Source organism: Lytechinus pictus, chromosome 16, assembly GCF_037042905.1.
Source record: "Lytechinus pictus isolate F3 Inbred chromosome 16, Lp3.0, whole genome shotgun sequence".
Lineage (NCBI taxonomy): Eukaryota > Metazoa > Echinodermata > Echinoidea > Temnopleuroida > Toxopneustidae > Lytechinus > Lytechinus pictus.
In genome coordinates, this window is record NC_087260.1 from 17,652,715 (window position 1) to 17,669,097 (window position 16,383).

General features: G+C 37.0%; 1 protein-coding gene across 1 annotated transcript; it reads left to right on the plus strand.

The window, feature by feature from the left end:
- LOC129278708 (protein FAM43A-like) lies at window positions 1–8,745 on the plus strand. The gene is made up of 3 exons (XM_054914852.2): window positions 1–1,156; window positions 2,430–2,615; window positions 4,740–8,745. The coding sequence occupies exons 1-3, from the start codon at window positions 971–973 to the stop codon at window positions 5,238–5,240; spliced, it is 873 nt and encodes a 290-aa protein (XP_054770827.2). The 5' UTR covers window positions 1–970; the 3' UTR covers window positions 5,241–8,745.
- The last annotated feature ends 7,638 nt before the right edge of the window (window positions 8,746–16,383 follow it).

Consider the following 16,383-nt stretch of genomic DNA (forward strand, 5'->3'; position numbering starts at 1 on the left):
ATTCCCAAATCATCATCTCTTCCGCTCAACATCCCCCCTTCCACCGCTCTCCCTCTCTCTCACTCTCAAGTAACATCATCTTTTGTCTTCTTCTCTTTTCAGCCAAGTCTGAATCGAAAAGCCGCAGAATGTCATCTTTTCACTCCACAGCAAACCATAGCTTTTAAGGGCGGAGGCTTAACATCGAGACATCAGATCCATTGATCTTGGTCGCAGAGTACGCTTCTCGTGGTATTGTGCGACATCGCCCTGTTAAGAGGACACTTTTATGAGCATATTCTTTGCATCATTTCAAAGCTCCTCCATCTCTGCAGTTCTATTAATAACGCTGCTTGGTATGAATACAGAGAAATACCTTCAAAATCAGATATCAGCGGATACAGGAATTATCAGAATTATCAGATCAAGCTGGCTCTGAACAACCCTTCTCCGTTTGGTCACGAGTATCGCACAAAGTCCAGTTTTTTATCTTGTCAAGTTTCTCAAGTTCTTTCACTCTTACTATTCCCATACGTTAGAGTTGGCTTACAAGTGTCGAATGGTCGAACCAGTTGTTTGTCGGTTTTGCTACTGTGGACCATCTTAATACTTGACGAACTTTGCGACGTCGGTATCAAATCGAATTATTCTTGACAGACATTTCCTTAAGACAACATTTGGGTCATTGTATTTCCCCGAAAGACTTGTCTTTACGCGAATTTATAACTGAAGTTTGATTGCATTTTCAAAACTAAATATTATTCAACAGCATCAAGATTTACAACCATTCAATATAAACATATTCATCCTCACAACGTAGTACTTCAAAAACGGTAGCTTTGTGTAATTTGAAGTAGCTTTGTGTAACTTGAAAGCTAAACATTATTTAACATCATCAGGAACTTCAACCACTTCTTCCATACCCTGCGCCGACACATATTATTCTTTGAAACCATCTATTTTTCAACCGAATACCGGCATTTCACCAACCATGTCGATCATACCCGATGTCTTAAAATGGCGCCAGCAGAGATTCATTGTGACTCCCAAGGACACGGAGTACACACTACGGTACCTGGGGAGCATGCGAACCCTGAGATCCCGGGGAGAATCCTGCTGCGATTACCCCATTAAGAAGATCTGGAAACATACGGAAGGAGGCGAGAGATACGTCAAGGTATTTATGAACATTTTCAATTGCAGAGCAGTATAATAAGGGAACTTTGAACATCAAATTCTGTTTTACGAGATGGCAAGATATATCTAATCTTGCCATGTCTACCTAATAGCTTATTGCGAGGTATTTAACCTTGACATTGTGACTTAATAACCTTATTATGTCGACATGGCATGATACGTTACATTGCCAGGTCGACGTATAAAACATGTAAAAAGTTGCTTGTTGACTTAGTGAGATATGTTACTTTGCCAAGTCGAATTGGAAATAGTTATGTCGTTAAGGCGAGCTATGATTTCGTTATCTATTACGTATCTCGCAATGACGACAGAGACATATACATTTCTTTTATAAGCTGACTTAGCAAGATAAAATTTGCCGCGATGTCGACTTAATAAGACATAGGTATATATTGGAAAATGTAGCAGACGGAGAAGTGTAGTTTGCTACTAACATAGTTGTATTAATAATTTCGAGATATTAAAAAAACATTGTACATCTTTACATGTATAAGAAATTTTGTTTAACAAAAATACCGTGCCCCGATGAGCGTAGCTCCTGCCTTCATAAGTGGATGTATGCTATTTCTATTAATAGGCACAGGCACAGGCACAGGTGACGCCAAAACAAAATAATAATAATATGCAAACGTCCTCATGAAACATTCTACACATTTCTGGACAGGAATAAGTGCTATTCAAAGTAATAACCATTTAATTTTGAGCATTGTGGTGAAAACGTAAGCATGGAGCTCATAATTATGAATGTACCTACACTGTTACATGTGTAAAGTAGGGAACTTCAGAATCCACGATGCAAGTGGACGTGAAGTGAAGATGAGAGGCTGGTTGAATTTCTTACCTCATTTAAAATCATGTAATCATATCTAGTAGTTCTCAATTTCTTGTCGTTGGTTATAGAAAGAGAAAACTATCCTTTTTTAATACATAAAGCGCCCCCAGACATTATATATATATATATATATATATATACATATTTCTCACCATAATATTGATGAAACATATAGTTCTATAAATATACCAGCCTGCTAAAACGAGTGTGACCACATTGTGTTCACAGTGTGGAAATGCCTTTACACTGTTAAATCTGATCATTTTTAATAGTGTAACAATAGGAATCTGTTATGCGCATAAGTCTACTATGCGAACACACCGTGTGACACCATTTTCTTCCTTGCCGCAGTGCAGGGTAATTATAAGTACGCTGTATTTGAATGATATCATAATCTTTCTTTTTTTCTTTATATGACCAGGCCAAAATGTACTTGGGAACGAAAGGGATGCGACTTGTGCGAGCAGGAGGTGTGTCCAGTAACGGCGAGAGGAAAGGGGACAGGGAACAATTCTTTCATCTTCATCGGATCAACTGTTGCCGAACGAACGATCAGCACCCGACGGTGTTTGCTTGGATATACCGCCATGAGCTCCCGAGGTTACAGGTGGGGTCAAAGTTCATTTTTGGTCTATAAGGTCATGTACGCTTGTAAGTAATGCTACAGTCGTACCAGCGAAACCGACTCCAGACCGACAAAGGTTTTAACATTACTTCCATTGCCATACCATATTTCAGTTGCTAGTCGGTTCCGTGGGAGTGACCGGTGATCGGTGCTCAAAGTGCGTAAAGGAAGGGGGGAGGGTAAGTGAATTTAGGCCCTCCTTTGGTGATGCTATAAAAGCAGCTTTCTCTAAATTGAATTCTAAAGATGAATGAGAACTATACGATTCGCTCTGCGGCGCTGTCGTCATAACATTTTCTTTAACCTATGTAGGCATATTAAAAGAGGCGAACAAGAGCGGGTGTAAGTCGGGCATGGGTATTTTATGGTAAATTTGACCCCTACCTTTCTCACTGTTTGACTGATGTAGGTGATTATAGCATGGTCACATGCAGGGGACTAAAAAGAAAATTCACTATATGTACATGGTGCACGGAAAGTGGCAAAAGTCTTGATGTTTTTTGGTTTTTTTTTACTAGTTCCGAATGCATATTATACTAAGCCCTAAAATGCCAATGCTTTAATCCAATGAAAATTACTCTTTAGTCAGATTCTAGAGAGTATATATTTTCTATTAATAACCATTTTTAATTAGAAATCAGAATTATATTTGTGGGACGATTTTTTTTCATAATCCACGGACGGATGTTGCTTCAATCACTTTTAGACGATTTCATCCCCTCTCAATATATTTTCTATTTTTCATCCGTTCTTTCTATCTCTCTTCACCTCTCTCTTCCTCGCTCTTTATTTTTCGTCCTCTCTCATCTTCAATCCTGCTTCCAAGGCCGTACGCATAAATTTGTCGCTGGAGGGGGGGGGGGCGGCACGCGTAAACCTTTTTTAAGCGAAGCGATCGAGCTTGTCATTTTTTTTTAAATTTTTTAAGTGAAATTGTAGGTTTTGATGCATACTTTTGGTGAATTTTGTGAAAATTTTCAGTTAAAAAATGTAAGTTTTCGAAATTTCTGGGGGGCAACTGACCCCCGCTGCGTATGGCCATGCCTGCTTCTTACCAAGCTTTCTATTTTTTTCTCTTTACTACTTCTTCGTTCAGGTTTTACCTCGATTTTTTAGTCTGTCTTCGTATTTCGTCTACTGCCTCTCTCGTCTTTATCTATTTTCTGCTCCTTCTTTTCTCGCTGTTGCTCCACCATATCTCCTCATTCTCTCTCTCTTTCTTGCCCTCTATCTCTCCCTACTCCCCCCCCCCTTATCTCTCTCTCTCTCTCTCTCTCTCTCTTATTTTCTCTCTCTCCTTTTCTCTCAACTATATTACTCTTCCGTCATCATCGATGTAATTATATAGCATATAGCAAAAGACAGAATGTAATGTATCCAATCTTGGCCGCGGGAGGAAATTTTATCATTTTATTGTTGCTCACTAATCAGGAATGGCTTTATAGTAGTCTACCCTGGATTCATGATAATTCCAGGATTTTGAAGTTTTAACTCCAATGAATTTCCCTTCTGAGATTCTATTCTAATTCATGTAGTTCCATCATTTCCCATGACGCGTCGATCTGTAATATTTCATCAAATCAGAAAGGGTACATCAAAACTGAAACAGAATTGGACGAACAGAACGTCATTACACCTCCTCCCACAAACCCGTGGACCCTCACTCGCACATACCCACGCTCCCACACCACCTACATCATACAACAAAATCGCACATGTATATGCTTGCAAGTTGTCCTATTTTAAAAAAGAGAGATAGAGTGAAATCAGAAAATGGGAGTGAAGATATGACTCTCGTTTCTCTTTATCATGAGAATTCTGACCCTAGAACATCCATGAGAAAACAGCTGTTGTACCTCTAAAGATACATTTCTACCATTCTTATTTAGAGGGATCCACACACTACAAGCATTTTGCTTTTCAGTGGATCCCTCAATTTTCAGAGATAGTATCATTATTATCATTATTTTGTATATGATGATTTCTTTTTATACATTATTTTGGGGAAAATATGGAAAATGTTTCAAGCATATTTCGATTTATATATGTGTGTTTAAGTAAATTATCATTTTGCTTTTTTCATTATGATTTTGCTCTTGCCTACAGGTTTCCTTAAGAGTCCACGTAGCAGCTTGCCACAAAGACGACCAAGCCCATGAGATAGCCAATACCATCACGGATATGTATCAGACGGCCTTCGACCTGTTCAAACGCGAGAAAGCCATCAACAAACAGAAACTCGAGCAGCGTTCCTCCATGTCCATCCCCAGTAGCCCCAGCTCACTGAGCGTCATCGAGAGGAGCTGGAGCGAAGACAGCGAGGACGGCGACGACTCCGACGAGGAGGATACGATTTCGATGACCGAGGCTCTGCCCCCGACGCCGCTGCGACGGATCATCAACGCGCGTTGTTCGTTCAAGCCGCCGTTGGCGCATCGCCTGAGCCTGCAGACCCAGATGCTGGTCATTCGGGAGAGCCGCTACGAGGGCAAGAAGAACCCCAAGGTGAGGTACAGCTTCGATAAGGTCGGGATCCTCGACAGTCCGACCCTGAAACGGGAGGAGGAAAAGTTTGAGGATTTCCAGCCGGCAGATTTAGAGCTCTGATGAGATTTCAAATTAGCCATCTCGAAAGAAACATTTTCTACGATGTTCTAATTACAGGATTCGAATTCCCGGGAAAAACTGTTCGTACTGTAGGTGAATATGTTGAAGTGTTTTTATTTTTTTTGTATGACGAATGTTTCTATAAAACGTTAATATTAACGAATGGACAAACTCCGCATGCGTCAACTCTTGAGATTTCGTCTGTCGCCCGGTTCTTGTTACTGTTTGGGGGCGAATCGGCATTGTGCTAAAATGACGATAACACACCAACAAGAGTATGTCCTCGTCAAAGAAAAATAGAAACGATTTATACACAGGACAGAAGCACTGTCACACCCGCCGGCACAGATATAATTTACATTAGTTGTCATACATCGTAAAAACCAAAATGACGGATCCTCTCTTAAGGCGTATTAGGGGTTTATTTCAAATTCGTCTAATGCCAATTCGTCCAATTGCCAACTCGTCTACTGTCATTTGGTCTACCATCAGTTCGTCCACTCACCACATATGGTCTACTCTCATTTAGTCTAATGCCATTCCGTATAATATCCAGCTGGTCCAATAGTCATTTAGTCCATTAACCATTTGGTTTAATTTGACTAAGTGTTGAGTTGTGCCAAATGAATGAAAAGAAGATGGGTATTAGACCAGCTGGTCATAGACGAACTAGTGATTAGACGAAGTGATTATTGGACCAAAAGATTATTGGACCAAATGGTTGTTAGACGAAATGTTGATGGACGGAATGGCATAAGACTAAATGAAGGTAGCCCAGGTGGTAAGTGGACGAGTTGGCAGTAGACGAATTGGCAATTATAGAAACATAAAAATCACATTCTGTTAAGACATCATTGCAAAGACTGGTGATAAACTGTCATGACTGTAGTACCTTCCCGAACTCTGAATTGTTGATGTTATAATATCTGGTATTCTTGATGTTATAATATTAGTGAAATACGCTCATTTTTGTGAACATTATCCAATATAGTAATCCAATTTACTTTTTTTATATTCGATTACCAGCGGCTGTAGCTGGCTGCTTACTATGTTACATACATTCTGTCAATACTTGACCATGCGTTTGCGGTGCATTTAGCTTTTTCAATGTATACTAAATCTATTGTGCATGGGCTATAACTAAATATAACATTGATTACAAGAAATGCCGTTCTTCTATGGTTATAAGACTGACCATGGACGTTGGTCATGTGCTAATTATAAGTAATAGATTAACTACACTAAACTAAAGACAGCAACCAGGAAATCTCACTCCATTACGCAAGGCGGATCAAGAACATAGAAAATGTATTGTAAATGCCGTTCGTGACATAGAATAACCAAGAAGTCCTTGTCGAAAATTGGTGAATCAAAACGCCAGTTTCCTCCTGGACTCTGGACCGACGACACATTTGCAATAATTCGTCAACTCCGAAATTTAGCACGAAACTGCTGTTCCGGCTCACCAGTTTTCGACAAAGACCTCCCTGCTGTGCATTGTCATTTGGCGGGCATTTCCAATGCATTAACATGCTCTTGAATCCGCCGGGTATTGCGGGAGGGAACATTCCTATTTAAACATGTTAAACGTTCTTACGTTCCGTTCTTAGTTTCTCTGGCGCCATTATTCATTACGATTTCTTCTTTTTATCAATACTTATGAATGTACATGTAAATAGTTTTACTTAATCTTGAAAACAAGACAATAAGAATGATGATGTCGTGATTTTTATAGATTGTATTCCTATTGTTATTCATTATTAATGTAATGACGTATTCATACCACAATGTACATATTTAAAATCTATTGTATATAACATGTATAATGGATGTGGAAATCAGTAGTCTTGTGAACATCATATAGAACAAGCATTATTATCATATTGCCATAGCTACACGACCAACGACGGATGACATTTCTTGCACTTTCCTTTTTATTTTCGATGAGAGACGTTTTAAATTAATGTTCATGCAGATATTTATTTTCCCACAGGTCATCTTAAATCTTGCCCTTATTTTGAGCATATAATTCACACCTTTTAGAATATCACAAAGATTTTCACCACCTTTTTACCGATGATAAAGTACTCGGTACAGTCCTCATGCCTTCATGGGGATATGAACTATAGATTAATGCATTGGACCAGATTTATAAGTTGTGATAGGCACATAAGATCGAAGAATAAATATATAAATCGTGAAAAAGTAGTTTTACATAATTCTTTAGGTTATATATGTCATTGGTTATAATGTAGTTTTATTTTATTCATATCCTAATTTTCTGATTGTATCATGTTGATGCGTTTAGACATGTTTGCGCATTATTCAAAGTTATGGGGAAGAACAGATAGTTTCTTTGCAACAATGCACATACTGATGGGGAAAACACATCTTTAGTACCATTATAATGGAAGATGCACTTACCATGTTAACAGCCCGCAAAGGCACCATTATTTTAGGGTAGATGTGTTTTTTTGTATCGTATAGAGTTCGTGCAAAACAGTGTATATTATCAGATTACTAATAGAAGTTGAGTTTTGGACTTCACAGGCAGCAAATGCTTCACCAAATACATATGTGATTAAAGGTCAAGTCCACCTCAGAAAAATGTTGATTTGAATCAACAGAGAAAAGTCAGACAAGCATAATGCTGAAAATTTCATCGAATTTGGATGTAAAATAAGAAAGTTATGACATTTTAAAGTTTCGCTTATTTTTCACCAAACAGTGATATGCACGATTTGGTGAGTCAGTCGATGATGTCCTTCACTCACTTTTTCTTTTGTTTGTTAGTGTTTGAATTATACAATATTTCATTTTTTTTATAGATTTGACAGTGAGGACCAACTTGACTGAACCATATAGTATTGAACATTGCTAATTCCACATGTTCAGGGAGGAATTAATCGTTGTATCACTTGACAATGAAGAGAAAATTAGAATATTCATATTTCATATAATAAGATACAAAAGAAATAGTGAGTGGATGACATCATAGTTTCCTCATTTGCATACCAGCCAGGATGTGCATAATAACTGTTTTGTGAAATTAAGCGAAACTTTAAAATGTCATAAATTTCTTATTTTACCTCCGATTTTGATGAAATTTTCAGTGTTATGCTTGTTGGATTTTTCTCTTTTTATTCAAATCAACTTTTGGTTGGGATGGACTTGTCCTTTAAATATACATACTTATTTCAAAACACGTGAAAGGTGTTTCCTCCATGATGTGGATAATGCTCAGCACAACTGTCTTTAGAGTAGAATGAAAAACATTTCATTTAAATCGTTTTTGTCTGAAGTGATCAAAGTGGAGTTAGCCCATTTTGACATAAACTCTTAAAATATATGATCATTATTGAATTCATGGAAATCGTGTGGAATGACATTGTAATCGATTTTCCAATCGGCGGAAATACTGTTTGTATGCTGGGGGAGAAATTCCATATTGAGCAATCAATTGGGCTGGTTTCACTTACAAAATAAAGCTTTATACCAGCAACTGAAATATATTTATAAATGTCTCCTGGTAGTTATTTATGAATAATTCGTGAATCCGTGTACTTCTCTAATTTTTTAGTTATTTTGTTGATTCGTACAGATACAATCATGGCTGATTTTGAAGCCTTAAACATGTTAAAGCTTCAGTAAATTCATCCATCACCCTATAATCCCCCCTCCCCTCTCCCCTTTCTCTCCCCCTCTCTGTCTGTCTATTTGTCTATCTATATATTTTTCTTTACATTCCTACATTTTATTTATAATGTCGCCATCTTGATTAGACGTCACCATAACAATTGAAATAATCAAGGCTTATCAATACCATTAGGCCCACTCCTCTTTTACACAATCCCTCTTTTTTATAAGGTTGCATACATTTTATCGTTTGAATTTATTATCATTGTCAAAAAAGTTGGCGCTAAATGTCAATCATTGATAATCGTAGAGTGCACAATAATTGATGTTTCTTCAATAATTCAATCTGAATGTCAATTTTGCAGCCTTGCACATCCAAACATTCACCTAGGCCTATTAGCTTTTAAAGAGAAGTGCTTGTTGTCGAGCTATCGAACACACCCACAATCAGACCACCCCCCCCCCCATCACTACCCTCCAACAAAGAAAACGTCACTAAACTACCTGTGAATATTTCACTACGCCAATGTGATATGAGATAGCAAAAATGACAGCATTATCAGGGCGAGAGTCTTTGTACTTTTAAAGTCAGTCTGACTTGAGCTTTCATTTGTAATAGGTTTCATTTTGATATTTGTGGAAAGCAGTGGTACTCATGCGTCGTATCTGCATATTCAGGGGTCAGCCAAATAATTCGCGTCCCGTTGAACCATAATCATAAGAAACATTCCTTTGGTTGAATTGGGCCATTTTAGACCAGGAGTGGTGTGAGTTTATGCTGATCGTATGAGGTATAAGAGAAGTTTATACAAAACAAAAGCGAAAGGAGGAGTGTGTATTTATAAATGAGGGTGTGCGTAAGGGCGTTTATTGTGTGTGGGGTGCATGAGGATGTGCTTGTGTGTGTGGAGGTGTTGGGTTGCGTAAGTACGTTTGTGCGCGTGGGTGTGTGAGGGTTGGTGTGTGTGTGTGTGTGTGTGTGTGTGCGTGAGTGAGGGTGTGGGTGTGTGTGTGGGTGGGTAGGTGTGAATGTGTGTGCATGTAGGGAATTTATTGTTGTTCTGGATGTGAGCGAGAAAAGAGAGACAAAAGAACGAGAAAATTGGGTTGTGCAGTATCTGAAGCGATTTCACGACTGAATATGATGAATCACATTTCGTATTTTCTGGCGTCAACATTACATAGGCCTGATGATCATCGATCTGGAATTTTCCTTTGACGTGAAATCTATGATGCGAAATGTTGGTGACGTATAATGCATGATAATTATTATGGACGGACAATGATCTTTACCACTTTTTGCCAAAAATCAATACATCATCTGATAATACAATATTTCATGCCTGATATCCGATCTCAAACATGTCAAAAGCAAAGTGTTAATATCCGCTGATCTTTCAACAGATAGCGAAATAAGTGAGCTATATATAATCCTTATGATGGTTTGCTGGTTAGGCAACACCAACACTGTCCTTTCGACATTCGAAAGAAAAACATTTATAGTAAAAAAAAACCTGAAAATGTTTGTTTGTGTAATTCATTTAAAAACGATTACAATTTTCCATTAGATATTTCGATATAAAAATAGAATGAGCTCATGTCGTTTTATATCTAAGTGATCCATATAAACACACGATAGATTTATCATAAAATGTTGATATTGTTAGAAAATCATAATTTACAAAACATAACTGGTGTCGCATCACGAACATTTTGGAAAATGGTGTAACATGATTAATTACATTTATTAACTTATTAATAATATTCAATCATTTTCATGTAAGGTTCAGGAGTTTCATTAAATTTGAAATATTGTTTTCAAATTATACAAGTTCTTATACATTTTTGAAAAACTTCATTTTTTTTTCAAATTTATGTGACATAAAATTACATTTGAACATGAAAAGGAAATTACAGAATTTGGGTCATTTGGTTAGTAACATCGCTTGAGGGTAAATAAGTTAAAGCTTCTGATAAATCACTCGCTTCCTATTAAGTAGGTTATAAAACTTATATGAACTCAAACGTGTCTAATCATTAGAATAAAAGGAATAGAAATTTCCATTTTAAGATCCCAAGATATATGCCCCTGTGTGAATATAGATTTAAAATCTAAATATTTGTCGGATATAGCCCTGCGATTAGATGGTTTGGTGGGGTAAAAAGATGATGTCATTATTTTTCTTATTTGAATAGATTGTGTTAAAAAAATCAGAAAGTATGACATGTGATATTCATTCACCTAGGTAACTCGTCAAAATAGGGGCAAAGATATATAAAGGGGCGGCATGAGATATTTTGAAAATGCCCTTTTTCAACGATCTCGAAATAAGATTGCATTACATATGTTTATTTTATTTCTCTGTTTTTCCCTTTTAGTTTTTAGAGTTTTTTTTTGTTGCTGTTGATCGCTTTTAGCTTTAAAGGTGAGGTCGCCTCCACCCCCCCCCCCTCTTAAAAAATATCAAGGTAGTCAGTTGTTTTTACATCCAACAAACACATATTGAGCACAAAACATTTAATCACACCCTCGTTTTAGATAAACCCTTTTAATGCTAAAACCGTGGAAATATACTCTTGAAATCATTTTTCAAACTACAAAGGGAGACGCCGCGATTTACACCGATAAAATATGCCTATTGGATAATGCTGTTTATGAATAGATTTTAATCATTGTTATTCTGAAGTACAATAGATAATCATGCATCATGACTACTTTGTCGAGCGTTTTGTAGGCCGGTAGACCAGACGTCCCGGATTTCAAGGGACAGTCCCATATTTTAGCAATATGTCCCCTGTCCCTTATACGACCCTGGCTTCGCTCGCTCGCAGTTTTTTTTTATAGAACTTTTGCCCTCTGAAAATGTTTGACACATTAGGCCACTGAGTTGACATCGAAGTACTTCGACTTTCCGAATCTAGTCGCCTTGGTTGTAGGGCTTGGTCTATAGTCACACATTAGGGTGTATTATGGTTTAAATGGGAAAATAGAATAATTGTTTATTTGAAAAAGCATTGTTTGGCCTCGATGAATGACTTTGTATGAACATTAAGTATTTTCATGACAACATTTCACGTAATCTTTTGTTTTCAACTGTTTAGATCCACCTTTTTCCTGTTTCAAACTTTAACTGTGTTTAAAGCCCCTTTAAAATTTTGCCATTTCCCTAAAGTTTTTGTCATTGTGGTAGTTCACTCTTACATTTTCCTGTATACGGACGCATAATTCTGTCCTAGAACTGTTGGGGCGTGGTTGAAATTTAATTTTCTTAAACCACACTTTTGTGGTAAATTACCCAAATTAAAGTTAGACTAAGTGAGTTTCAGTCCAAGTGATTGTTGGACCAAACGGTAATTAGACCATCTTGATAGTTGACCAAGTGGTCGAGTCATTGTAATGTTAGACCAACTGAGATTTAGACCATTTGCTATAGGGTCGATTGGATACAAATCGTAATTTCTTGGGTCGACAAAACCAATTAGTGTTTCTTTATAATGATTTGTTTCTAATTATTCGTCAATGAATGAACAATTTATACAAACATAGACGTCCAGATAAAATACCCTCACATTTAAGAACGTGCAATAATTGTAATTCAGGAAGGGTTGGGGATGAGTATCACACGATAATAGAATGTAATGTACACACAACTGAAAGGGTTGTGTTTTTTTACAAAATAGCTGAAATGTATAAACAGTTTAAGAACCTTAGCGATGAAGACAAATTTATATTCATAATGAAACATGATAATGAAAACATAATTGATAATTTTTGTAAGTTCTTCAAAGCGATTATAAATAAGAGGGGTGAGTTTTAACATCAAGTACATTTTTTCTTTTTAAATTTCATTCAAAACATCTAAAATCCACCAAAGCCACCATTACCAAAGATATATCTCTAACGTTATACGTTTATTTACTTCCTGATTTGTATTCGATAATTAGATAACTTATGTATATTGCATTATGCTACACCTTCTTTATGTTAAATTTCAATTCGTCATTTCTCTTTGTATATATAGATGTATATCTTTATAATAATTGGAAATCTATGTATTGATGTATTGCTGATTTATACGACATACATGTACAATTATGAATGTTTTTGTTTATGTTATCATTGTATATATGTTAAAATAAAATATTCATGCCATATGAATGAAGTTTGTTAATAAATTCAAAATTCAAATTCAAACAAGATGATGTAAAGTGCCAAAAAGGGACCACCAAATTAATGGCTGGCATGTGCAAATTGTTATTATTATTCAAAGTTAGTTGAATAATATCCTCCCCCCACACACACACATTTTAGGATTTCATCATGTATATTATCTACCGAAATCTGGATGAATTAATGTTTGATGCAAGGCTCTTATCAATAATTCTACCTGAAAAAAATTATGATGCATGAAAGGGGACGGGCAAATCATCCTGAAATTGAAATATCCTTGAACTTGTTTTTTTTTTCCAACGCATTACAGGGTTACTCGTGATCATAGTTCTAAAGATGAAAGGAAAAACATGAGGAGACGCTTGTCAACGAAGCCGAATGATGATGACAAAGTATGAGGTTCATTTATTAGTTGCCTAGCAACGGAAATGCGTGTATTATTAGCTGACAAGGTTCTCTTACGCGAAGGTTTTTCCTTTATTCCACATCAGGCGTTCTGTATTCTATACAAAAAGAGAAATAGCAGCCACGGTTCATAATTTGACAGATCGAGACCAAAATGTCAAGATAGATATTTCAGTGGTTGGAAAGTCATTGCACATGTGAATAATTTGTCTTTAAAGGAGCTATTTCCACATTTTTTTTCCACATTTCAGTTTGGAAAACTACACACAGACCAATTGGCCTGATGGAATTAAGTTTTTTGCTGTGGATCGATGCTCTTATACGCTTCCCAATGGAGGAAAGTGGGATGGAAATGAATTAATATGAATTTTCATTCAGAGTAGAATTTACATTCCACACTTTAAATACCAGAATACCTAAGTTTTACTGTTTGTTCATAAGATGATTGCTTTTATTGTTGTTTTTCATCGTTTTCCTTTTAAATAACACCCGTGGCATGACTTAAATATTTCAAAACCCTTTTTTTCGCTCAACATATCTGTTTTTGTGTTATTCTATCTCGATTCTTACAATAAAACATTTCTTCGTTTATTGTTTTCGCTGTATTTAATATTTAAAATATTTTTCTCAGGGATGCGATCAGGAGGCTGAGGGGTAAGGGTCAGGTAAGTACACGTAGCGGCCTAAAATAATGGATCGATGTAATGTTCACAGCAATATTTATAAAATAATATGATTATTAACATTCTTGCCTTAGTCTTTGGTGCTTCCGCTTACGAAAGCTTACGTAAAATGAAAGTGTGTGCGATGGCGGTTGATGGAGAAAAATGCACGAATGATGCGATGTAGTATGTGTCTATAACGCCCCATTTAACTCTAATTTAAGTTTTTCAGGATCGTTGATTTGAAGCAAAATAAATAATAAATGATCGTTCAGACTTTGACGTAGGACAATCATTAAAAAACTAAGCTTGAAAGGTTTATATCCAATAGGTAAAATGACAATATGTCCAATTACCACCTCGTCTACTATCATTTGTTCTACCATCAGTTCGTCCACTATCCACATGGTCAAATTTGCCATTTCGTTTACTCACCATTTTGTCTGATAAACAGTTGGTCCAAAAGCCATTCAGTCTGGTGACACGACATTTGCTCCCGCGACAATTGCTCCGGGCTTTAATCGTCTAAGACATAGGGTTAGGATTAGGATTGCAATAGGGTTTTATGTTAGGTTTGGGTTAGGATAGGATAAAGTATTATATCCAGAGTTGAAGTTGGTCATTCCATTAGTGTGTTGAATTTACCGCGGAGCAAATGTCATGGAACCAGTAGTCCATATTGGTCTAATTGGACTAAGTGTTAAGTGGACGAAATGAATGAAAAGAAAATGGATATGAGACAAACTGGTTATGAGAAGAAATGTTTATAGACGAACTGGTGATTAGACGAAGGGATTATTGGACCAAATGGTTAGTGGACAAAGTGGCTGTTAGACGAATTGTTGGGGGACGGACATGTGAATTGTCCCTGGGAAGTGGGGGTGCTGAACTGAAGCACCCCCAACAATTTCACTGATTGCAACAGGCGTACTGCGTGTATTATTCTCCATAGGCAGCACCCCTAGGTATTCTGGAAGATGTGTAAAAATCGGAAAATGTAACCAAACTGGATTTTGTTGTGAAACCCTTGGCAATAGACGAATCGGCAGTTTGCCGCTGTAAATACCATATGACAAGGAACACCATCAATCTTCTTCTTACCAAGTAATCGTGCTGCCAAACAATAACTGTTGGCGCTTTCTCGCTGAAAAAAATACTGTATCATTATAAATTCACGACTGAATATTAACAGATATATCTTATACAAGTATGTTCTCTTCCTGTAAAGGTACAACCTGTTCAAAAGGGCAAGAGGTCGAGAACCGATAATAGATATATACAAGAGATTGATTGTCCTTGTAAAAAAAAAGTGAAAATGGTGTCCTTTTGTTGGCTAACGGTTGCCTAGCAACAGCATAATGAAAGAAAGTGAGAGGAAAGTTATTGCTGATATAATTATGAATTAGTATATATGTTGATATACACGTACGATAATGTTCGATAATACACCGTTCCCACTGTCATGCGATCCTTTTAAAAACGCCACGATTGACCTTTCGTGGCTGAAAGCGACAAATTGTGGACCATCCGATTTTTTTTTTACGATCAATACCATTGCCACGACTGATCTGATATGATCTGATACGATCACTCCACGATTAAGTCCACCGTTTTACTCTTGGCGCGAATCGTGGCAGTGGGAACTGGGTATAAAGAAAACGTGTCAGTTTGGGGTTTATTGCTCGGGGAAGAGGAAGAGGTCAAGAAAGGCATGAGGAGAGGAGAAGAGAGAGAGGTGTAGAGGGGAAGACGGAGAAAAGACGTAAATACACCCACTGGCGGATCCAGGGGGGAGCACATCCGGTTCGTACCCCCCCCCCCCCTTTGAGAGTCATAATCAAAATTTTTAATGTAAATATGTCATTTTTACCCAAGTGTGCCCCCCCCCCCCCCCCCCCCTTTAAAGCGAGGACCTGTTTTCTTTCTTTCTTTTTTTGGCTTCTCAAATTTTCTGCAGGCGAAATTACCTAATTTATTTTTTATTTTTTGCTTGTCAAATTTTCATCGGGAAAATGTCCCCCCCCCCCCATTGGAAAATCCTGGATCCGCTCTTGAATACACCAGTGACAGAACTTAGATATTCAGAACAGTGATTAAAAAAAAGAAATTGATGTCGTTTCATTTTGTGGAAAGGCCAAGGTTGTTTTTGCCACAATGGCATTTAATGCAATCGAAGTAGGTCATTAATTCAAGGTATATCTGTAAAAGATCAGCGGCATCTATAGTTCAAATTTGAAGATAAGATCATGTACACAAGGCCTATATCGTC